Source organism: Hemicordylus capensis, chromosome 1 (assembly GCF_027244095.1).
Source record: "Hemicordylus capensis ecotype Gifberg chromosome 1, rHemCap1.1.pri, whole genome shotgun sequence".
Taxonomy (NCBI): Eukaryota; Metazoa; Chordata; class Lepidosauria; order Squamata; family Cordylidae; genus Hemicordylus; species Hemicordylus capensis.
In genome coordinates, this window is record NC_069657.1 from 167,784,834 (window position 1) to 167,810,730 (window position 25,897).

Consider the following 25,897-nt stretch of genomic DNA (forward strand, 5'->3'; position numbering starts at 1 on the left):
CAGGGTCCACCCTGGTTGCATATGAATGGGAGACTTGATATGTGAGCACTGTAAGATATTCCCCTCATTGGATGGAGCTGCTCTGGGAAGAGCAAAAGGTTCCAAGTTCCCTCTCTGGCTTCTCCAAGATAGGGCTGAGAGAGATTCCTGCCTGCAACCTTGGAGAAGCTGCTGCTAGTCTGTGTAGACAATACTGAGCTAGAAGTGATCAGTTAATTTATCATATACTGTAGAAGATAAAATTACAGCAAAATAAATGTGGAAAAGATTAAAGGAGGTCTTTCAACAAAGAACCATGAATACTCAAGTTTATCTTATGCTGCAGTTGTGTAACAAAAGATTGAAAGAAGGAAAGAGTCTGTAGGAGCACATATGCTCATTTTTTGGAACACTGAGAGAGTTGGAACTACAGGAGAGAAACATGCCTGAAGCAGCAAATATTAGACTTTTGCTTAATACTTTGCACTAAGAATATGAGAATATTGTTAGTTTTCTGCAAATTAGAGAAAATGTTACTTTGAGTTTTGTGCAGGAGTGTTTGCAAGAATTTAATTTGAAAAGGCAAACAGAAAGGGAGGAATCAGTTTTAAAATCAAACCTACAAGGTTGCTGATGGTAGGCAATGAGGCAGGTCTCAAGATCAACGAGACCCGCCCTGAGAGGGTTAGCAGGGAGAACAGGCTTAGCCTGCTCTCCCCACACACGAGCAGGGAGGAAGCCCTGGGCTGCCCACATGACTGCCGGTTCCACTCCAGAGCTGGTGGGGGCTGGTGGGGATTGGGGGTTGTGCGGCCCCCGGAAGTTCCAGCATGCCCTGAGTAAGCATGCAGGGCATGCTGGAGAGACCCCCCCAGTCGGGAAGCTGCTTTTAAGCCTCCTGGTCAGGGGTCTACACGTGAGTTGGCGTGGTGCAGATCTGTGCCACAGCAACACAAGATCAAATAGCCCAGGTTAGTGGAGCACTTGCTAACCGCCTCCCGGTCAGGGGTCTGCACTCGCTCCGCTAACCTCAGCTAAGGGGAGGGGTATTAGAGCAGGTCACCCGCTTTGGAGAAACACACCTATGCAAAAGTGAAAGCAATGAAAATAAAGCTGAGAATGACAGACAATTGTGCGCTGCAAAAGAAATAATCTTCAGGGTTGATGCAAGTCAAAGCAGAATTTGATAAACAGAGCTGCATTCTCGCAAACATATTGACACTGGTAAATATCACTTTGTGAGAGACTTAAAAGACAAAGGTTTGATCCAGCTGAGATACTGTGTCACAGAGGAGGTGGTGGCAGACATTTTTACAAAGCCTCTAGTCGGAGGACAATTTCAGAATTTATGAGAGGCACCAGGAATTGTGATTTAGGGAACAAGACAATGAGAAGGGGAATGTTGGGGTTTGCTACAGATATTGTCTCTGTTCTTTGTCGAAGACATGCCTGTATATATTTGAATGTGTCTGTGTACTGGCTTGGGAGTGGAGTCCCTGTGTTTGCTTATCTCCTCATTTGCTGTCTTGAATTCAAACTGAGAGGTTCTCCCTCTCTCTATATATGACTGCTAATATGTTTATTGTTTTCTTAGGTATGTTTTTAGTTTGATATTTATTACTCAGTTCCTCAGTTAGTTGGCTTCCTGTTCAGTTACTTACAGTAGGTAAGTAATTTCACAGCAGGAATGATCTCTTCTGATTCTTCTTTCAGTTTGGCCACCCAATTGGTGTCCTGGCAATGCTTCCCTGGATTTGAATGTGCTTCTGTTGAATCTAAGATCAATAAATAGTAAGACCTTTGCCACCCATCATCTTATCCTTGACTAGCATGCTGACCTAGCATGTGTCAGAGATCTGGTTAGATAAGATGGGAAGAATTAATGTCTCTCAGCTATATCTGCCAAGATTCTGTGTTCTGCCGCAGTCTTGACCCAGGATGGGGACTTTGTGCTAATCTATTATGATTCCACCACCCTTTACAGATGTCTTGTCAAACAATCCCAGAGTATACACCTGGCTGAATCTCCAAGACAGGATTGGGGTTTTACTAATACACTGCCCATTTTAAGTTTTCTGTGACTTTGGACCTCCTCATGAGCAGGGTACCGATTAAGATGGTGCACCCCAGAGGACTGACAGATCCAGTCAGTTTCCAGATGACACTTGAGGGATTTCGAGTCACCTGGACTGGTGACACTGCCAAAGTCCTGGTTCTCCTAATGAGGAAATGAGCTGGACGATTGACAACTGTCACTTTGAATGCACTCTGGCTAGTTGGAGCTTGTTGGTTGTTCACAGAGCTAAGGGGAAGTGAAGAAGCTTTGACAAAGGTTACATCATCATTGGAGGAAAGCCAACCAAACACTGGCTAGAATTCACCAAACACTGAGGCTCTTCACACGATTAATGTGGAGAGCCATAAGGGGGTTTGTGGGGAGAGTGGGCTTGACCCACTCCTCCCACAGACGATCAGCAGCCTGTTGCTGGGTGGGTGGATCACCCGCCCAGGCAGGCGGTGGCTTCACTCAGGCACTCCTGCACCTGGCCGCAGCTTGTTTGGCAGTTCTGGGGGTCAGGCACAGGGCAGTGACACCATGTGGTGCCCCACCCCCTGGGGCCCCAGAAATGCACTGCACAAGTGTGCGGTGCATTCCTGGGGGCCCTTCCCCCTCTCCCCGAGTTTGTCCACTGCGGCTGCAAGAAGCCATGGCAGACACACCACCAAAAAAATGGGGTTAGCTGAGCACTTGCTCCGCTAACCTTGTTTAAGGGAGGGGTTTAGGTGGGCTTGCCACACAGAGCCGCATGGCTCCTGTTGCTGCACATGAGCAGCAGAAACTGGGCTGGGCTCCCTTAGCCTGGTTTCTGCTGCTCATGTGAATCCAGCCAAATGCTGACTGAAGCTGACTTGAAGGCCAGATCCATGACAGCAGCAATGTGGAATCACTTCTCTGTTATCATTGAATCCATTTAATTCAGCAGATGTAGGCAGTAGAACTGTTCTGAGATGTGAGCTTGTGATTACATACGCCCCTGCCTCCCTGGAGGCCATAGAAGAGCTCTCAGTGGTTTGTGTGGTCTGAAGATGTGGATAAGAATCTTGGAAATGCAAGTTGGTGCACCTGAACTTCTGCTCTTTGCCTTTTTTGACTGGTAAAAACTGACAGAGGAGAGATGGTGTGCAGGAAGTAATATATGCTTAGGGTAAAATGCCATATTTATTGCAGGAGATGTCAATATGGTGAGGCCACCTCAAGAAGTCCTTCCTGGCTCTGTCTGGCAAGTTTCTGTCCTAGATGACTACTGGCAAATTTCTGCTTTGAAGATGATTGAAAGTGCATTTGCAGCTCAGATCTAGAGTGTCTTGGAGAAAACTGATTATCTAGACCAGGGATGTCAAACTGTGGCCCTCCAGCAATTTTTGGACTACAACTCCCATAATCCCCAGCCACAGTGGCCAATAGCCAGGGATGATGGGAGCTGTAGGCCAACATCTGCAGAAGGGCCACAGTTTGACATCCCTAATCTAGACTAATTTCCATTTGGCTTCTGCCTGGGTTTTGGCACTGAAATTGCCTTGGTCAGCCTAGCAAGGAGAGGACATGGACATGGGATCTATTGGCTCTGCTGCTGGTGTCTGATACCATCAACCATGGAATCTTTCTGTTTACCTCTCAGTTAGTGCTAGATGGCACTGTGTTGTATTAGATCCAGTTTTACCTGGAGGGGTAGTCCAGAAGATGATACTAGGGGCAAGTTCAGACAAGCACTGCCCACCGTGACATCACAGGTTGTCATCTGAAGCATTTTTGGAGTGCCCCTTAACTGTGCTAGGGGGATGTTCATCTGAATCACCCGCCTATATGCATCCTAAAGCCTTATATGGATCCTGAGTGCTTAAGATAATGCCTGCCTTCTGCCAGGTGCTTACCAGTCCACTGAGATCTGTTGGGAGGAGATCTAGTCCATGTGCTACCACTTGCTGAGGCTTGGTTGTCGTAAGCCACCCCGAGCAGTAGTGCACTGGAGGGGTGGGGTAGAAATATTTTAAATAAATAAATAAAATACATGTGGGAGAGGTCCTTCTCCATAATAGTCCCCACAATAGCCTCCAGACTTTAGAACTCCTTCCCACAAAAGGTTTGGGGGAAGTTTCTAAAGACCCATCAAGTCTTTGGGGTATAATTAATACTCTGCTTCTTATGATTTTTATTGTTTTTATTGTGGGTTTTTTGTGGTTTTAAAATGTGTTGGCCAATGCAACAAGAAGAGACTGTCGGCAAGCAGCCTCCTTTCTGTTTAACCCCACCCCCTTTAAAAATGCTTCAGGAGGTGGAGGGTGAAGTGGTATTTTTGGTCTTGCTATAGGCACCCAAATACCTTTGCTGCCCCTGCAGAAATTGTTCAGGACTTAGATGCTTGAAGAAAAATAGAGTCATAATTGTGGAGCAGCCATCATGTATTTTGAATTTAGAGCTTAGACAATATTATTAAGAAGGTGACTTGGTCAGTCTTGGAAGTAAAAAAACAATTAGAGTAGGAGGTGAGCTCTAAAGCGGTATACAGTCTTATATTGGGATTCATAAATAGTTGCATTGAAGGAAAGACTTCTCTACCAGCAATAGAAATATTATTATAAAATCACCTGTACTAAAAGGTTTTATGCTACCAGCAGCAATAACAATTTGTTCAGCAGGGAAAGCTGTTTTTGATTCATATCATGAGCTAAAGAGTCAGTGGAAAATTCCCATAATTTGAAGTAGCATAATTTAAATTAATGCTGCATGAGCATTAACATGGTAGGATGATCAAGGTGGTAGCCTTATGCATCTGTGATGTCATTTTGTACAAGATCTTTGAAGATCATTATTACCTGAGCTTTTGTATTATATTTCAAGGTTCACTGATTAAAACTGTTTTTCTCAAATCCCACACAATGTTAACCTCACAAAAAATGTGCTTAAGCACATCTGCACTGGATTCTGACTGTTATACTGAGAGGTTACAGTGAGCCTGGCCCAAGCCCCCCATCACCACTCCCACCCCCCGCAATCAGCATCTATTCTGAGGTGTGTGATTTGTTGGTCTTCCCGGTCCCAGGGCATGTGGAGCACATCACATTATTTCCAACACCCCTGGCCACTGCAGGACAGAGCATGTGCATGCTAGTTTCCCACCCATTACCCTCCTGTCCTGTGCTGGCCTTACCCTGCAGTGTAGAGAGTGCACTGCTTGCCAATTCCCTCTTCCAGACATTCCCCCGCCCGATCTGTAGTGGTTTCTGTGTGCCATGTGCTGATTGCTTGCCCCATCCCCACCTAATCTCCCCCATCCTCTCCCTACTTCCATGGCAGGCTCTATGCACCACATGCAGATTTTCTTCCACCCCATCTTCCCCACCATCAAGGTCCCCAATCTTATCTCATTTAATATTGGCATGTCAAGTGGCAGTGAGTCAGGTTCCTCTTCCATACAACTGCCCTTAGTTTTTGAAAGCCAGAGATACAATTAGAGAGCCGCGGAAGAGGAAGATGAGGGTGGCAGATGCAGCTGGTGTGCAGATGCCACCACTGACTGAGGTGGGCGGGGGGGAGGTGGGGGCCTGAGCCACAGGCAGCTGATGGTGGACCCAGGTGGCTGCCTCACCTAGCCTAATTAGTGGGCCATCCATGGATTCAGAGTGTTTTGTTGTTGTTGTTGTTGTTGTTTGGAGGGAGGGGATGCCCAAGATTATATATAGTATGACAAATGTTCTCTCCCAAGTCAATTTTATCTATGACTGTGTACATTGGTAGTGATAACTACCATTATATAGAAATAATGAAGCAGGACAACTCAACACATCATCAAGATGATAAGTATGTGGTCGCCAACATATTGGAGGTAGGATGGAAACCAAGTTTCAATCCTATTCCTACTTAACTGGAAGTAAATTCCATTGAATACAGTGTGACTTGTCTCTGCAAATAATGCATGGCTGTAATTCAATGGAAACTTACTGGGGAATAAGGCACATTCATGTCAGTGAAACTTACTTCTGAGTTAACTTGTGAAGGATCGCTCTGCATATAAAAATGCTTAGACATTGATCCAGCATTTAATTTCTTAAATTGCTCAATATTATCATGGTCTCTGTCATACAAATTGGGTGATTTCTTAACTTTTCAGTATGAAGGAACTGTTAAAGGATGGCAGTTGATTAATGGGCAAATTACTGGAAACAAAACATGTCTTTGTTCCAAAGCTACTTGGAATGTTCTTAGAGTGTGTGTGTGTGGCGGGGTGGGGGGGGTAATGGGGGAGGATAGAATGTTTGAAGATATTATTACCCAGGCCCTTGGAGTATTATAAGAAAATCAAAGGAGAAACTATGTAGATTTGCTATCCTGGGGGCCAGCTGAATTATGGGAACCTGAGCTGATACTGGAGAGAACTAAGTGCAACTTTTCATTTTTACTCCACCATCATCATACTTGTTCATCTGTACATTTGTCAATAAAAGACTATTACTAAATGGAGGATTACCAGGTCATTGAGGCGTTTGGGGTTAATCTATTCATTGATCCAGGCCAGCTTTTGAATGGTGCTTTAGTTATTTTTATCCCAGTCCTGGAGTAGAGGCGGGGCTAACAAATAGCCAGCAGCAAGAACACTGAAGGCCACTGCACTTGCCTCTCTGTAAATATCTGTCTCATTAAAACGTTAATATTCCTCATTCAGCTGCACTGTCTTGTCCTAGTATACCACAGCACTTTCTTCCAGATTCTACAGTCATTACCAGGAGATCCTGTTTATTCCTTTAAATGCACCGTGTCTATGGTTCTCCATCTGTCTCCTTGACCATCTTCTTTATGAGAAGAAGGATGAATAAGACGACTGGTGGAGACTTCTTCTGCTGAGTGGTGTTAATAATAAAAACTGGTTATATATATATGTGGAAAACTAAAATGACAAAGGCATGCTGCTTTTTATAATTGAAGAAGAAAACACAGTCTTCTCGGGCCTTTATTTTCTCCCCTCCTTCCTTTCTGGCCCCCAGACTCTGACAAATTTTAATTTGCTTCATTTCCACAATTCAGTCATGCATATCTAATCTTCGTTCACACTTTTATAAAGTAAAATTAAGTGAAAGAAATTGGGCAATAATAGAAAGCTTGTCTGAGCAGAACAAATTTGAATTATCAAACGCAACAGAGGACTGGGGCAGGAGCCTTGAAACCAAGCAAAGATTGGAGGCAAGAAGTTTTCTTCTTTTAAACAGGATTGCATAAATAATCAGCTAAAACAGGAGCAGCTGATTATTTGGCATCTATTGTTCATTCTATATTTAACCACAGTGAGTACAGTTCAGATATTTAGACCATATTGTATTCAATGGCAACTACTTCATATCCCTCCATTGCTTATGTGGAGATAAACAAAGTAAGCTCAACTTACTCTATCTAATTATGATACATTTTTGTGGAACATTTTTGTTCAGATAGCTATGTGGTACACTGCAGGAGGCCCCAGAATGGATACTATCATTTGAGGGTGACTGAACTCTGCAGTTTTGAGGGAAGTATTACTTACTAACATTTGAAGGTATACTAATCTGCACATACAAATCCCCTAATTGCTTCCAAAGATTATCATGAGAACCTCTTAGTGTTGTGCTTAGAAACTAAAAATGCAGGCAGTATTCAATTCATTTTCCCCTCCAGGGCTCAGAGAAGAGAAACTGCTGCAATCTAATCCCTAGTAGTTGCATTTATTAAACGGGGATAAATATAATAGGAGTGCTATCTGTTATCGTTCAAGAAAAAGAAAATTTAAAGAATTCTAATAATGTGTTTCTGCATGTTTGCACTCCAGTCTAAAATGGTGGATTTCTGAAGTTATCGTCTGTGCATATTTAGCTGTACCTCTTACTAGTATTATTGGCTACTGTTTAAGGAAGAAAAACAACTTTTTAAAAAAGAGTTAACAAATTAGGGCATTTAACTTGGTTCTTCTGTAGCTTTCAATAGTCCTGTTGTTTTGTGCTTAAAATGTTGTGGGAGAGGGGAGAAGGATGAAACGGAATTTTATCACATAAACATCATTGCCTGAATTATTATTAGTCATCTGAACTACAAGTCCTTACATAAAGGTTCTACCTACAACTTTTCTTCTGAAAAGGGCAAATTAAACAATGGCATATATAAATTGTTAGACCTATATCCGCCCCCCCCACCCCGCCACACACACAAACACACATACACACACCAGTGTATCTGGTAATTTAGAGAGTTTAGATATTCAATATTGGGAAATGCATCAGAATTTACGAAAGAAAAATCAATAGGTATGCAAAACTTTAAAAGATTAATTTAAGGTTAATTATAGGCATCCTCACTAAACCCACAGCTGTCTTACATGCAATGGTATGCCAGCCTGGTAACATTGTGGACACGCAAGTTATACAACCACAACAATAATGCAACTTGTATCACACTACAGTCATCCCTTGCCAACTTCTTTTACCAACTGTGGTTTTGAGTATATGCAAATGGGAAATTGTGACAGGTCTTGCCAACCGCAACCTGAGTATCCATGTTTGGTGAGGTTTCTTAGTGATTTTGGAAGAGTTTCAGCAATTGGGGGGTGGGGGTTCAGAGGTTTGATCTGCTCATTCTTCTTGGTAACCCTTCCTGAACTTGCTGTCCCTTACCAATTTAAAATGCCTTTGAATGATTTGGGGGGTTCAAAAATGTCCAAAGGTTCGTTCTGCTCATTCTTCTTGATGAATCTTGGCAATATTTCTTTTGTATTTTTTCCCTTTATTTTTAGGTCTTTTTGTGGTTGTGGTTCCCCTGACACCTGGTTGCCCTTAGACTTTAATGCCTCACCTACTGCAAATTTGCCAACGACAAGGTTTTGCCAGAATTGAACCCTAGCAGTTGGCAAAGGATGACTGTACAACAACAACAACTATTTATATACCACCACTTTTCAACAAAAGTTTCCAAAGCGGTTTACATAGAGAAACAATACATAAATAAAATAAAATAAAATGGCTCCCTGTCCCCAAAGGGCTCACAATCTAAAAAGAAACATAAGATGGACACCAACAACAGTCACTGGAGGTACTGTGCTGGGGGTGGATAAGGCCAGTTATTCATCCATTCATCCATCCATCCATCCATTCATCTCTGCTAAATAAAGAGAATCACCACATAAAAAGGTGCCTCTTTGCCCAGTTAGCAGGGGTTAGACTAGAGTTTAGGATTTACACTAGAGTAAGTAAAAACTGGAAGCATGTTGATGTGCTTCCAGTCTTGTAGAGCCCTTCCTGAGCATGGGGAGCACTTGGAACTCTAATGGCTGTTGCACAACAATGCAGGCAGAGGGGGAATGTGGTGGTGGTGGTGGTGGTGCGAGGGCTTCCCAGCCCTACCTGGAGATACCTGGGCTTTCCACATGTAAAGCATATGCTCTACCACTAAGCAATTACTTCCATCCCCATTAACATCAAGTCACATTAACAACATGCTTGATTTTTATTCTATAAATGGCAGCCATGGGGGGCCAGTGCAATCTGGATCAGGACCACTGGCTTTAAGCCTTTGTCCCCATGGTCTGGATTGGACCTCCCAGGGCTCCTATTTAGGGATAAAGATCAAGCACATCAGAGTAAAGCATGTTTTTAAAGTAATCTGTAGTTTGCCTTTGCCTTTTCAGGGACGTGTCACAAATATAAATTAACAGACACAGCTCTCCCCACACCCCACATTGCATCTCCATAGTAGGAAAAGTTTCACCTGTTGATTTCTGCCTATCATTAAGCTCTTAATGGCACAGTGCCATTTCCTGTAAAAAAAAAGAAAGAAAGAAAAAGGTGACAACCCTACAGGAATGGAATCAATAGTAATTCCCCAACAGAGTTTCAATTTCTCATCTAGTCCCATGTTCCTATAGTGTTAAAGCCATCTGAAGCTTGAAGCAATAATTGGGTTTCTTTTTCTCTGCAGCTGAAAAAGTTAATGTGGTGTTTTCTGGGTCGGAAAGACAAGTAAACTGAACTGCTCTTAAACTACATTTAGTACTGCCTTTGACCCAATTGAAAAGCTATAAATAGAGCTGGCTCGAGGTCAGTTCAGGCCCTCAGATATTTCATTCATTCATTCATCCATCCATCCATCCATCCATCCATTATTGCATTTGTCACCACCAGCGACTGTTGAGACAGTTTCCTACATTGGCAATGGCCAGGATTGCATCGGTCCTTCTCCTTGGCAAGCTCAGTTGGCGGCTGAGGGATGTAGTGGCAAGAGTTACTTCTCCAATCTTCTACTAGATCTATTCTCATCCACTGATAAGGAGGGGCAAAAGCCACCAGCTGCACTGGCTTCTCCTTCTTTTCCCTCCCTGTCAACCAATGAGCTTTTCTCCAGGGAATCACCCCAAAGGCCCCTGGGAGGAAGTTCATTGGCTGAGGGGAAAGAAAGCAGCAGTATGGGTCCCTTGGCTGAAATGTTCCTGCTGCCACTGCCTTTACCTGACACCTCCCTTCACCCCCATGAATGGAAACTCTCCTCAGAGGACCTCTGGGAGATGTTCCCATTATATAAATAGTGACGGTGCCAGGAAAAGGCAGCAGCAGCAGAACAGACTTACATTGCTGCTGCCATCTTTTCCTGGCACTTTCCATGGGACCCCTCAAGAATCAGCCCTGGCCCAGAGCCTGGTACCTCATCTGGTTAGACCTGCTGAACCTTGACTACTGTATTTAGGTTCCACAGCAGTGTGTAAGTAACACAGCAGCTTTGTTAATGGGACTACATATAGAGTCTGTTCACATGAGCAGCTCTAGCCAGGTTTGGGCAGCTCTAGCTTGGTAGGGCTGCTTGTGTGAAGCACCAGGATTGAGGACAATCCTGGTAACCTGGAATTTTATCTGGTCGTTTACCTGCGTAGAAGGGCACGAGTGTGTCCTTCTAACCCAGGTACTGGTCATGCAAATGCTTGGGCTGCATGCAGGGATCATGGTGTGAGTATTGTCTTCACAGACTGGCAGCAGCTTCTCCAAGGTTGCAGGCAGGAATCTCTCTCAGCCCTGTCTTGGAGATGCCACGGAGGGAACTTGAAACCTTCTGCCCTTCCCAGAGCACCTCCATCCCTGGAGGGGAATATCTTACAGTGTCCACTCTTCTAGTTTCCCATTCATATGCAACCAGGGCAGATCCTGCTTAGCTAAGGGGACAAGTCATGCTTGCTACAAGATCAGCTCTCATCTCTCGTACTCATTGTGCAGTGCATTGTGGGATATCTGAAGTCCAGGACACATTTTCCTGGCCTCCAGAATGTTATGCAGCTCACTAAAGCTCCAGTTGTGCTCCTACAACCTTAATTCAATAAGGTTGTAGTATCCGAGCACACTGCTCCATCTGAGACTTACATATACATATCTGGCTTGTGGTTCTCTGTCCTATACTGCTAATCTTCCCTTACCCTGTGTTTTCCCAAATCTAGTTTTAAAATCTAGGCTGGCAGGGCAGCCACATCAAGCAGTTTCACTTTCTTCTCAGCAGGAAGGACTTATTCACAGGGCAAGTGCAGATCTTCATTCAGTATAATTTGATAGTTGGATTATCAACTTTTCATGGATAATCTGAACAGTTTTAGCCACTAAAAAGCATCTATGTTTGCTTTGAAGTTTTTGGTTGAAGATCTTGTGTAGTTTAATGGCTTTTTCTCGATTTGCCTGTCATTTTCGCCTCTGGATCCAATGTTCAAACCTGTTAGATACTGAACACCTTTGATGCTAAAATAAGAGCTTGGTTAAAAATAATAATCAAATCTGCTTTGTTTCAAGGAAGATGAAAGGAGACATCTACCTGAAGCTGAGGCTGTTTCTTATTTCTCCATCAAAGGGACAGAAAATCCTTACGTTTATCAAGTGTGACAAACAATCAAGTATTAGGATTATGAAATTAAAGGTTAAAACAACAATTCCAAAATCCCACTTGGAGAATATTTAAAAATACATTTTTATAATTACGTGAAAATCAGATCTTACAGGGAGCACATTAGAGCAAGCTGCCAACCTTTTCTCTGAGGGGGGAAAAATTCAGGAGGTCCCTACATTTCTGTAGGCTAATCCCTAGTTCCCTGAAGCCGAATAAATTACAGAAATTGTCTTGCTAGATAAGGGTTCTTCACACAGATAAATTCTTGGAGCAGCCAGACGTATGAGTCTAACCTTCAGGCACTCACCCCTTCTCTTCTACCTCCACAGGCCACAAACAGAATGGTGGAGTGAAGGCAATCCCCCTCAAAGAGTCTTTTACTGCCTCAAGTCCCCTTCCAGCAATGTCTTCAAGGAAGCAACTTCTCTTGTATGCCCACAGAGAGGAGCATCCTCTTATGTCTCCAGGGAAGGCAGTGAAGCAGGTCAGGGCAGGTGAAAGGTGATCCACCTCAGAAAAAAAACCAGAGGCTTTTACCTCTAGCCCCCTTCCAGCTAACCATTCATACAGGTCTGCAGTAGGATTTTTACTACTTCTAGAGAAGCGTGAGGTGTAGACTGTTGTGTGCTAGAGAGGCAAGTGTACACTTGCCTAAAATATAACACCGTGTAGGTTCCTTCTACTGCTGCCCCACCTTTATTTGTACATGGGCAGGTCTCACTTCACAGTTTTCAAAAGCAGGGATCAGATTTCTGAGAAGGGAAAAGAAAGCCAGCCTCTCTCCCCGGGGTTGCCTCATTCTCTTTCTACCCACTTTATCTTTTCAATCAGTGGCTGGTTTTCTCCTACTGCTCAGCTGCAAGTTAATGTTTGATGGAAACTGTTGTCTGACAGCCCCAGGGAAGCCTCTCTAGGAGCTGGCTGAGCATAGCAGGAAACCACAACTGACTGGAGGAAACAAGGGGCTTATATTTCTGTCTGGAAGATTTGGAAACATTCTGTGAGGAAGAAGAACAGAGAAGGAGGGCCACCACAAAGAAAGAAACTTTTGTCCTTTGTGTGGGAAGAAAAGGTGACTGAGAGTGTCTTGTCTATTCTACCAACATGCCTGGGGTGGATTTCTGATTCAGCTTTGATAGGAAACTTGCTGTACCTGCTTGTGTGCATATGAAATCGGTCCTGGTACTTTGGACATCTGTCTTATGTGTGCATTCTTAGAATTAGCCTCCTTGAAACCAGTGGCCTTTATTTCTGATAGGCTTGAGTGATTAGCATTGTAAGGATATTGGGAACATGACAACATGTTTTGACTGTCTTTTCTCTCCCTTTTTGTATTAGTTTTGCTCATGGAGGCACAAAATGGCCAAAAGGACTGTGTGGATACCATTGATGACACCCACATCCATGAATTTGAAGTAGCACAATGGATCAAGATCACCCTTGCGCTGATCTATGTTGCCATCTTTGTGGCAGGCATCCTGGGCAATAGCATCACCATCCACGTTACCAAAGCACTGCAGAAGAATGGCTACCTGCAGAAAGAAGTTGCAGACCACATGGTTAGTCTGGCCTGCTCAGATCTGCTGGTCATCTTGCTGGGGATGCCTGTGCAGTTCATCAGCGCAATATGGCGCCCTTTCTCTACCCCTCAAGGTGACCTAGCTTGCAAGCTGTACTGCTTCCTTTTTGAAGCCTGTAGCTATGCCACTGTGCTGCATGTGGCCACCCTAAGCTTTGAAAGATACATTGCCATCTGCCATCCGTTCAAGTTCAAAGCTACTTCTGGACCTTGCAAAGTGAAGATCCTCATCACCTTTGTCTGGATTACATCTGTCCTGGTGGCTTTGCCTCTTCTTTTTTCAATGGGCACGGAGTATCCCTTGGAAGTTATCCAGGGCCACCGTGGGTTGATTGCCTGCAACAGATCCAAGCCCCAGCACAACATGGACTACAAATCAAATATGACTGTGTGCACCAACTTGTCCTCCAGATGGAGAGTCTTTCAATCTGGTATCTTCACTGCCTTCATCGTATACGTTGTGGTATTGGTCTCCGTAGCTTTTATGTGTCGGAAGATGATGAAAGTCCTGATGATGCATAAGCAAGGGACCCTTGCAGTGAGAGGAGAAACGGCCAGTCAGCACCAATACCTAAGGAAAACGGAGAATCCTGAGGGCAAGAGTGCCAGGAAGCAGACCATCCTCTTCCTAGGTAAAATCCAAATGAGAGAGAAGAATATTGGTGTGTGTGAATGTATTTGTGGTGGAAATGGCTCTGTGCAGCTACAAAATGAGGGATGAATGGCATAGGCAGGATTGATTTAGGAAGTAATCATGAAAAATGCAGTAGGGTTCCTATTTCTTTAGAGTTTCACCATTCCCTGATCATTATGGAAATAATTCTGCTCAGCAGAAAGCAAGTGGCTTGCATAAATTCTATGGAACCTGTGATATTAAAGTAAGCATTAGTGCCCTCAAAATGTGCATTTGAGAGGAATGGTTTTCATTTCAGCTGCCTTTCTCTTTTCTTTATGCACAGAGCCAAATGGCTGGGCTTTCTCAGAAGTTCCGGCACCCCACCCAGCCACACTTCCCCATCATCATTTATGAAAGCTCTTTGGGAGGGGGGTACTGAAATGCTTCCATTTTAAGCCCAAATGTTCTGCTTATATAATGTTAGAACCCTGTGTCACTTAAATTAAGCAGCAGATGCTAATATTCAGTTTGCTTTTACTAGTCACGGTGTTTGCCTAGCATCTACTATATATGCCCCATATTTGGACAAATGAGCTAGTTTGCAGTCTTATGGTCCAGTGATATATTTTGTGTCCCATAGGACTAGGATGGGTAAGGTTCAAGTAGGGAAGATTGACAAATGTTTGGCTCCTTGTACTTTCAGTTTTTGTTGGAAAGAAAATGCAGTTCGCCCAAGATCACAGCCTTAGACTGACAGTTCTTAACCCTCTACCTGGGATGTGTATGTGTTCCATTGCTTCTTTCTTAATAAATATGCTCAGCATCAGGGTGCTAGTTAAAAGCCTCTGTGGTGAACCAGGGGAAGGTTTCCTGCCCAGGACCTCCCTCAAGTTCATTAAAATTCCCCGGTAGAGTTGCTACCATCTTCTACATGAGAGAAAAATAACTTCCAGGGTGAACTCAAAATGTAGCAAAATGCCTCCAAAGAGCATGTCAGCTAGAACAGGCACATGGGGAAGTAGAACGGAGCAAGTTTCCAGCCCAGATCAAGTTTGAAACCATCAAAATCTAGTTTGTTTAAGTACAGGGGCCAAGCCACTATTGTGCGAATGGATTCAAAGAACCCGGGCTGCCATGCTCAGGGGCTGTGACTCATGCCCCAGCCATGCCCTCTGCATCTGACATCAGATACAAGAGGTGTGGCACACACACCCGTTCTCAAGCATATTCTGCCCAGCTCCGCATTTGCAGCAAGGCCAGGAGTGGCTTTCCCTGCTTTAAAAGGCAGGAAGCCACATTCCTGGCTGCGCTGGCTTCCCAGCCTGGCCAGGAATGTGGCTCCCTGCCTTCTAAAGCAGGGAGAGCCGTTCCCGGCCTCGCTGCAAATGTGGCGCTGGGCAGAATATGCCTGAGAATGGGGCCTATGGCTCCATTTCTGAGTCCACCATACCCCCCCCCCCCGCATCTGACATCAGAGGCAGGGGGCATGGCTGGTGGGGGGCAGCAGCAGCAAGTTCAGCTGGGGCCGGCAGCGGCTTCCCTACGTTCCTGTTTAACTAAATATAAAAAGCAGAAGAATTTACAGGCAAACAAAGTAAAATGGTTAAAATGCACAGACAAGATACCTTCCTTTCTGTCCGGTGTGAAACAGGAGGTTCAGTAGATCTTCGGACCTAAGGTGCAGTTCCCAGGCTCGCTTGCATCATGATGAAGCCTGCACACTCCTAGGAGCCATGCGGCATGGTCTCAGCTAACAAAGCTACGCTACACAAAAGATATCATTCTGGCATCAGCAACCTCAAACCCCTCCAAGGACTCACACACACACACACACAAGCCGGCTGTTTCCTTTATAGGGAATAATTTTGCATATCTGGTGTCTAGCAGGAAAAGAGTTACAGCCAGGTGCTAATTAAATTCTTCTTGGAGATGGGCAAACATTCTAGGATCCGATTGCTCAAACACTTATTTCAAACGCTTAATTGTTCTCCCTGATAGTAGCATGTCCTGAGACATCCATTTTGATACTTAACCACACTTTGAGCCTTTTCCTGGCATAGGAAACACATGGAAATCACTTAATTCACCGCAAGCTGGTGCGAAACAAGAAATCCACAAGGAAAGGCAAAGCTAGCTTAAAATGGATTTTAGAATGGAGGGACCTGAATGAGTCTTTTGGGCTGAACAAAGGCCCACTGTGACACCCTCTCTTGCAATGGTATATATTTTTAAGTTCAATGTGTGTTTAATCTTGACTCTTTCAATATCCAAATTGCACTTCAAATCTGTCCTTTCAGAAAACAGAAATATGCATGTGTGTGTGTATTTAAGGCAGAAGTCAGCAATCTTTCAAAAGTGGTGTACCAAGTCTTCATGTATTCACTCTAATTTAAGATTTTGCATGCCATAATACATGATATTTAGATTCTACTACCCCTGCAAGAGCTTTCCCTTCTTTCCTCTACCCCTGATTTTCAGCATGCAGCCCCTTTAAATCACCCCCTTAGCCATCAAAGAGAAATTCTCTGACAGCTCCAGGGCTGGGTTCCAGGGGCTGCATGCTGGAAATTGGGGGCAGAGGAGAATGGGGCAACACCCCATGGGGACATACAAGGTCAGAGGGACCCTGCAGAGAGGGTTACCCTTCTTCCCCCTGCCCCCATTTCCCAACATGTAGCACCTTAAAACAACCCCTGGCTCCAAGTGCCCTTGACAGGACTAGCCATGTGAGTGTTACTCAGGATAATTTAATGTGCCACTTTTGGCACCCATGCCATAGGTTGCTGACCCCCAGTTTAAGAGCTGCCAGCTCATTATACTGATCCTGCTCCTATAATTTTAGAAGGTGAAACCTTTCCTGGCATAAAGAGAAAGGTCTGCTTTGTGGTGGCCCCCACACAAGTAATTTGGGAACATTTCTTTGAGAGACCATAGGCACACATACATTTTATGCATGGATGTGGCAGCAGCCATTCACACGCCCAAGGATCCATATGGGAGTCATAAGTGTGAAACAGTTGAGGATCTTGTTGCAGACATGAGAAAGGCTGGCTTAAAAGTCATCAATGCTACTTGCACTGAGTGCAGACTTCTTTCAAACTTGCTATCTTTCTGGCTAACCTTACTAAATGTGAGGTAGACTGTTGTTGTTGTTGTTAATTTGATTTCTATACCACCCTTCCAAAAATGGCTCAGGGTGGTTTACACAAATTAATAATACATAAATAAGATGGATCCCTGTCCCCAAATGGCTCACAATCTAAAAAGAAACATAAGAGAAATATAGAAACATAGCTGACTTGATCTTATGGTTATAGTTGCCTTTGGATCCCCCCCCCTCCTGAGCTTATTAAAAGGGCAATCACTTGAGGATGATGTTTGAATCTGATGTCTCTTGCCACATATTTCAGACTAAACCTAATCAAGTTGTCATCTCACCATCTTGAGCATCTTTTCCAGGCTGTGATCCATATAGCTCAGTATTTTGTTGAGGGCTCTTTGCTGTACTTTTCATCATGTTCTGCTTGAGTTTCCACAATTCCTTGTTTTTATCAGCTTGGTTCATACAATGCTAGTCCTACAATAAATAAATGGACTAGCAATATGAATGTACACACAGCCATGCCAGAGTTTGATTGCTTTTTAGAGGTCTACTGGATACTTTGGGGGGATGAAGAATACACAGATTAACAACTCCAAAATGCCTACATAGATTAATAATTGTCCTATTCTTGCCCAGCTACTTGTGCTTTTGCTATGATCTGTGGTCAGTGAAGCTCTAGCTAGTTGCTTTGTCTCTAGAATGAATTTTCCAGCCAAGAATCCCAGATGTAGTGCATGTCAGTGCTAACTATATCGAAACAAAATAGATTGTATTAGGGAGGCCCTGATAAGTTTTGAGCAGTAGACGAGAGCTAGTAATACACTATCAACTTGGGAGAAGTGTAGTGCCATTGTACATGTATCATGTATAGCAGAAAAATAAACTGCTGGAGGGAAGTGAGAACTGTAAAAAAAAAAAAGAAGGGGTTGAGGGAATAGGCGGCAATGTATAGTCAAGACATTTTTGTGTGGTCTTTGTTAGAGTCATGAGCTTTGCAGCTTGCCTGTTACTTTTATCAGTAAACTTCTGGTCTTCATGGTTGCAAAGAAAAGCTTGAAAAAATGATGGAAATTGATGCTACATAAGCAAAAGCAGTTCAGGGCAATGACTGATGTAGAACAGTCTTGTTTTTAATGTTGTTATTTAAAAATATAGCATTCAAAAATATGTAGTAGGTGGACAAAGTATAACTTATATACATTTTTATATTAAAAATCCTAACAAGAAGTTGATTGTAAGCTTTAGATTGCATGAAAGGGAGGAGAACTTCTTAGTCTCTCTTGCCATGGCTGGCATGTACTTTAGCTACTCAAAGCTGCTACCTCTGGTGTTCTAGGCAAACCTGCTGAGTTGCTTAAAGATAAGCTTCTTGGTTTCAGCCAATTGGGCCTGAAAGGTGTGAGTGATTGTCTTCTAAACTGAAAAAAGCAGTTATGTGCTAATGGACTTTTTTTTTAAAAAGCTGCTTTGCAGAATGGAAACAAGCAATAAAGGTGGAATGTTGATTGCTGCTATGGAGCAGTTAACTTACTGCTCATATGAGGCTATTAGTATCATGCCTATATGAAAAATGAGGCCTGAGACATAGTGGTTTCCATGGAGGTAGCTATGATTGAACAAGGGTGTGTGTGTGTGTGTGTGTGTGACAAATGTCCCTGGGCCCCGAAGGGAGGGGTCTCCAGCTGTGCAACAGCTTGCTCTTTGCTCTCCGTCTCCTGTGTCTCTAAAGAAGAAGGCGGGAGAAGGGGCAGGGGCCCATCTTCACATTCTGTCCTTGGGCTCACTCCAACTTTGCTGTGCCCCTGGATCTGGTTTCCCTGAGACCACCCAGGGAGTTCATGGTCCACTCGATTTCCACAGCTGGAGACTTCCTGTCTGCGGCTTGTAGCCACTACACTACTGGCTGTCTAGTTAGTAGTAACTCTGTCTTGTGGGACTGTTGTGTCTACTTCTGTTTTGGTACAACAATGCTAAATCAGCTGTGGGAACTGAAAAGTATTCTGGAGACCCAGACTGTTTTATGCCTTTTTTGGTTCCGAGTTGAGTTCTTTTTAAGTGCATTCCCTTGAGAATACATAGCTTATCTATGATCCGGATGCCATGCATTCTATGGAGATCTGTTACAGGATTTGCTTCAGCGTTTGTGTTGCATTTTTACATTCTTGTGGTTTGCAGCACTACTGTAATCAATATTTTTGCAGACAGTGGACATTTTTTCTTTCCAGTCTGCTTTCCAAATATGGATGCTACAGTACAAGGCTTGCGTAAGTACAAGGCTTGACCAACAGGAGCATTGGCTGCAGACCGAAGGCCATCAAAGAGACCACATAGGAACACAGGGAGCTGCCACATACCAAGCCAGACCATTGGTCCATCTAGCTCAGGAATGTCTACAGTGATTGGTATCAGCTTTCCAAAGTTTCAGGCAGAAGTCTTTCACAGCCCTACCTGGCATTTTACCAGATAAAATGACCTACCTCGAGATACCCTACCTGGCATCTCCATTCTACCTGGACCTTTTGCATGCAAAGCAGATGCTCTACCACTAAGCTATGGCCCCATCCTTAGACCATGACTGAGCTCTGAGGAAAAAATATGGTGGCTGCCAGGAAGAACACTGAGCTGCTGCCACCAAGCTGCCAAATCCATGTGACACCTTACCTTACGAACAGCAGTGTTCTTAGGCAGCTGTGTTGCTGGCTCCTGCCAATTTTGTTTGTATATCATACAACACCTCCCCCACCACCATCACCATTCTTTGTATTGATGCAACAGCAGGGGTGGGAGCACTGCGTGAATGGTCAGAGGTGTTCAACCAGAGGGTTTCCAGCTGTTGCCATATGACAAATCCCATCACTCCCAATCACAATTTACTGAGGCTAGAGATGATGGGACGCATAGTCCAACAGCAGCAGGAGAGCTGGAGACCATTAGGTTGGTCATCTCTGTGGTAGGTGAACAAAATAGTGGCCTCTGGAGTGACTGCACTTCTAAGGGAGAACCCAGAACAGCACTTGACTGGACCTACACCAACCTAGTGCCAGCACTGCTACAGTACATTTCTTGGGAAATAAGCAAGCTAATCTGTACAGTTTCATCACAAAATTGTAGTGCAGGTCATGGTCCTCAATGATGCCTGTGAGAAACACAGACCTCCATCATCTTGAAGTGAGGACATCATGTCTCACAGACCCTCCCTTCACTAATCCCCTAATCTTATCTGACACAGGAGATTGGGTCACTTTGCATCTCACCAGCTAGAGGGGAGGAAATTAGAATACTCTTTGAACTATGGACAGGTGTGAGATGCCTCACCCCCTCCCAAACAGCTTTAAAGCTAGAGGGCAATGGCTTGGCCAGTGTTCACCCTTTTCCATCTGCAAAAATGGGAATTTTGAAATTCCTGTATTCCTTTCTTTACTCCCAGTTCCACCCTATTTCCCCCCAATTTCCTATTCTGTGTGCAAACCTTATTTCTTAATAAAGTTCATATACTTAGAAGTGGCTTCAGTCTGATTTACCAGGTTCTGGAGAATTACTTGCAAAGCTCTTCCCCATGTGCGTCATCAGGTCATTCGCTACTGTTAAGTTGGTTTCAGAATACTACCTTATTGTCTAGAGCTGGGTTCTGTGCACTCTGGCTGTACCGTGCCTGTAAGTCCCCAGCCGGACAGTTCTAGGTTGTTGAAGCCATGTCTAAGCCTGGTCAGTGGCTTTAGATCAGTTTTCATCTGGTGGCAGCCTACCTTGAAGGAGCGGCGTGCTCCTAGATTTGGGATCAGAGCAATCTTTCTACTGAGTAGATTCCAGGAAAGCATAGAGTCATTCCCATTTCATCACAATGTCCTACCCGGTGGGATTCATTACCTTCCTGGCAAGGGTACCATGCTATCTTCCTTGATTGCACTTGCATACCCACATACTTTTTTAGGCTAAGTAAAAGGTGCTGACCTCAGTCTTTTGTCCTCCAAACCTGTCACAATATTCAGAACACAGCCATTCCCCTACTTCAGGTCAAACAGCACACAGAATGGGCAATGCCCACTTTATGCAAATAAATGCTTTGAAATGAATGCCCCTGTTGCCTGAAACTGAGGCCGTAAGCTATAGCAGCACATTTAGCCAGAGTAGTAATCCTGCCTCGGATGAATCAATATTCAGACCTGAACAAACCTAAGGGAGCCTTGTGTGTCCCTCTTCTGCCTGTCATGTATCTGTGAGGAGACTAAAATTCCCATTTTCATTTTAAGAACAGATCATAGCTCCCCATTAAATATGAATTTCGGGGACTGTGATACATTAACAGGACTTAGAACAAGCCAGGTTAAAATCATAGTTTGATCCTGGCTTGATATCTTGTCTTGTTCGAATAGTAATTTACAAATCACAGTTAGTTTACAAACCACAGTTTGCCCTGAGATTATATGTATGTTTAACTGTGGTTTGTTCTTAAATGGAACATTCTCATTCACCGCCTGTTGTGTGCAAGAGAGGAGGGCAGAGCACATGAACCCACAGTTCCCTTACGCTTGTTTGAACCATGGTTTAGTGCAGGGTTTCGTAACCTGGGTTACTCCAGGTGGTCCATGGAAAATCTTTGCTGCACTGAATTTAATTCTTTGTGAACCAAACTACAGTTCTTGAAAATAACTATGATGAGTACTTTAAATATATATATCTAATTTTTACTGGAATAAAAATGTATTATATTAGAGAAATTGGGTGGGGCTCCATGGGTAATATTTCAGGATCTGGGGAGTCTGTAGGTGCAAAAAGGTTAAGAACCCCCAATTAAGAGTATGTCTGAATCGGGAGATGGTGGATATGGGAGGCTCAGAGCAGGATTAGTCATGCTAAATAGACTGTAGCATACAGGCCCGGCCACAGGGGTACCCATCTCAAAGTATTTATTTAAGGAAAGGAGTCATGTCCTATTCTGTGTGCTATTGTCAGAAAGACAATTTCACTTGGAATGCGGGTGCGTGTGCACATATGCCTGTGTCTACCTTAGATTAATTCACATAGCACTAAATCACAATTTGGCATTTTATCTGAACCAAGCCAATGTAACTTTGTCCTTCACTGACTGAAAAACCTTTGCTTCAATTGGCAGAAAAAATCAAAATGAAAGTCATTTCCTACAAGGAACCGTGCATTAATTCTTGCAAGTATGTGTGGTGCTAGGGGGAGAGACTGGGATGTTTTTCTTCAGTGACTTCTGTACTGTGTTTCAAATGACTCTTTAATATGAATTCCACTAATTAACTTGGGTTAGAAAATAAATTAATGAAGAGAAGACTGAAATCATGGCCTGCGTCCATGAGAATAACACATTTGAAGTTTGTAGCTTTCATACGCATTATGCTTTAGGCTACTTTTAACCCAGGCAGAAAGAACAGATATATTGTTTACAAATTGCTGAATTTAAATATTGTGATGTAGCAGCCCTCTTTGTATTTCATTTAACAGATGGGTTAAATTAAAACAAATATTTGCTCATTCCAAACGTATTTCACATTTAATGTGAAATGTAAATGACAGTGTAGAGCAAGATGTCTTGAAAAAACTAGAAGCCATAAAACCAATTTAGATTCTCTTTCCTCTAGTTGTTAGAAGTGATAACTTCTATAAAGCAGAAATTAAATTCATAAATCTACTCCTCAAGAAGGGAGAATGTAAGTAGGAAAACAAGTGGAAACATATAGAGTTTTAGTGCCATACTGTGGTGCAATGTTTGAAAAATAATGAAAACAAATTGAAAACATTTCAGGGGAAATATTTACTATGCGATGTTTAGAATCTGGCATTAAACTTGAAGTCTAGAACAGAAAAGTGTTAGATAAGGATATAATCCTCATGAAACACATTCAAATTGGATGTTTTTGGGGCGGAAAACATTGTAAGGCTAAGTTGTTTTGCTGTAGCGGAAATATTGTCACCTAGTACAGTAAATGTGTCTGATAATTTCACAAGTGTGTAATTTTGTCACATCTTTTTCTCAATAAATCAGTGCTTCTCCAACTACGGACAGGTCAATGGATCTTGCCACAGCCATATGCACAGCCACAGGTACACAGGTCAATGGATGTTGCCAAAGAGCCATAGGCATACCAGAGATCTGTTTTTCATAAATTTACATGAATTAATTACGATAAATTAATCTGGCATAAGTTAAACATAGAAACAGACTGCATTGTATGTTTAATTTATACCCTAGTTCGATATAATGGTTACGTATACAACATTCATCAATTTAACATTAATACAGTTAAAAAGTCACACCCACATTCAATAGTCCTAAAACGTGGAGAACAGAAGCATTATATTAAGATATTTTTAAATGCAGCAAACCATTAAACATTAAGCACCTATTTTAAAGGGGTAGGTTTTTAAACCTCACCTATATGCAGGAAGAGAGAAAGCCTCACAAATCTCCCCAAGTAGGATATTTTTTAAATTTTGGCATCACTACCAAAAAGGCCCTGTCTCTTGTATCCTCCTGCCATATCTGCAATATGGGTGATGGAGCAACAATCAATCAATCACTCTTTATTATGGTCTTAGACAAGCATAAGGGTGATGGAGCATGGAAAAGGACCTCCGAAGCCAAACTTAGGGCTCTGGCAGGTGTGTATGGAAGTTAACCATGGAAGTAAAGGTAATGGTAAAGTGTGCCATCAAGTCGGTGTCGACTCCTGGTGACCACAGAGCCTTGTGGTTGTCTTTGGTAGAACACAGGAGGGGTTTACTATTGCCTCCTCCTGCACAGTATGAGATGATGCCTTTCAGCATCTTCCTATATCTCTGCTGCCCAATATAGGGGTTTCCCATTGTCTGGAAAACATACCAGCAGAGATTTGAGCCGGAAACCTCTAGCTTGTTAATCAAGTCATTTCCCTGCTGCGCCATTAGGTGGCTGAACCATGGAAGTACTATAGAGATATTACCATAGAAAGCTGACTAAGTTAACATCTCTGTAGTCAAACCATTGTTTCTTCTAGCCAGTGTTGTCTACTTTGACTAGCATTTGCTCTCCAGAATGTTAGGAAGAGGTCTATCCCAGCTTTGTTACTGGAAGTCTTTTTAGCTGGAGATAGTAGGGACTGAACCTAGATCCATCTACATGCAACATGGACTCTGCCACTGAGCTATGGCCTGCCCCAAACCAACAAGTTGTGAAAAATATGGGAGTTTTGAGCCACAGCAGTTTCTCATATTCTGGCCTCCTTTCCTGGCTGACTGGTTTTAGAAGTGCGTGTGACAGCCAAGCTGTATATTTACTTACTTACTTACATTTATATCACACTCTTCCTCCAAAGAGTAGAAAGCATGGTTGTGTAGTGTATATAGTCCTGTTTATCCTCATTGCAGCCCTGTGAAGTAGGTAAGGCTGAGAAATAAGTGATTGGCTCAAAGTCACCCAGTGAGTTTCATAGATGAATGGGGATTTGAACTTGGGGTCTCTCCAATCCTAGTCCAGCATTCTAACCACTACACCAAGCTGGCTTTCATATATCATATTAAAATTGCCATTTGTGTTGATGGTTTAATTTTCCTTATTCAAAAAGAGAAGTAATAGGGAAGAGCAATCCGGATTTGTACAATGGTGGGGACATGTAGAGCCCCCTTCTCCTTGTCATGGCCCTGACCCAGATCTGCCCCCACCCCATGATTGTTCCCCCCCCCGCAAAGAAATACATTGCCAACACTAAAGATGGGGTTAATGTAACACGTAGCTTGAAATACGTAACACATATTTCTCTAAAGTTAAGCTCTGCAGGAGAGCAGATTTCCTGATGGCTCCAAAGAGCAGATTCCCTGATGGCTCACTTCCCTGATGGCTCAGGGTGAGAGCCAGCATCGGTGTCTGTCTACTGCTTCTGCGGCCTGCCTGCTGTGCTCCTGCCTGCCTGTCCAGTGGAGTGGACCTGTGGAACTGTGGCTGCTTCTGCCACTGCCTTGTGGGGAGTTTGTGCAGGACTGGGGTCAGGAGTGAGTCAGCAGTTCTTGGATACCACCTGCCCAGACTAGCCAACACTGGGCCTATATAGGAATGCTGCCTGTGGTGGCGGGTCCACCACCAGCGGGGTCACCACCAATACAAGGATACCAAAGGGGGTCACCCCTTTGGGGAACCAGGGCTAGGGCCAGTTCCCCTGGCCCAGAGATTTACATTGTGGTGGGTGGTAGTGGTGGGCAGAGTTGCTGTTTAGAAAGCTTCTGTTGTTTTAACTCTTGTGTGAGATTGGTTTATAATGTCAATCAATCATCTTTATTATGGTCTTAGACCAGCATTAAATCAAGGCAAAAGGTTGCATGTCACAGTAGCATAAAAACAGTAGTAATCTATAAAACTATAAAAACTGTTACACTGTAAAAATGGTAAAAATGTATAAAGTCCACAGCTGCAGGGTATAAGACCTAAGACGTAAGAAAACCTGTGGCATCATATAATAAACTATTTGTAAAATATGATTGTACAAATTATGATGAAAGCTGCTCATAAAAAGTGTATTAAAATGGTAAAAGGACAAAATACGAGAGCAAGTGTAAAATACAAGATTTAAAAGACTGACTAGTCTGTAATTAAAAGTATGGAGCTGAGAGCAAGCTAAGGCTATAGTCTATCTGGAAATTCATGCAAATTGAATTTTCATGAATGTGCATTGGCTGTAGTGGGGCTGTAAA

The 25,897-nt window shown here is 43.3% G+C and overlaps 1 protein-coding gene across 2 annotated transcripts in view; it reads left to right on the plus strand.

Moving 5' to 3' along the window:
* The window catches only part of GPR39 (G protein-coupled receptor 39), a 322,728-nt gene that overhangs the window by 56,203 nt on the left and 240,628 nt on the right, over positions 1–25,897 (plus strand). The window contains exons 1-2 of one of the 2 annotated variants that reach the window (XM_053253330.1): positions 12,902–12,983; positions 13,250–14,122. In XM_053253330.1, coding sequence (XP_053109305.1) covers positions 13,258–14,122 — 865 coding nt within the window. In that variant the 5' untranslated portion in view covers positions 12,902–12,983; positions 13,250–13,257. Of the gene's footprint in view, positions 1–12,901; positions 12,984–13,249; positions 14,123–25,897 lie in introns of those variants that run through there. The other variant, XM_053253340.1, reaches the window with a different exon arrangement.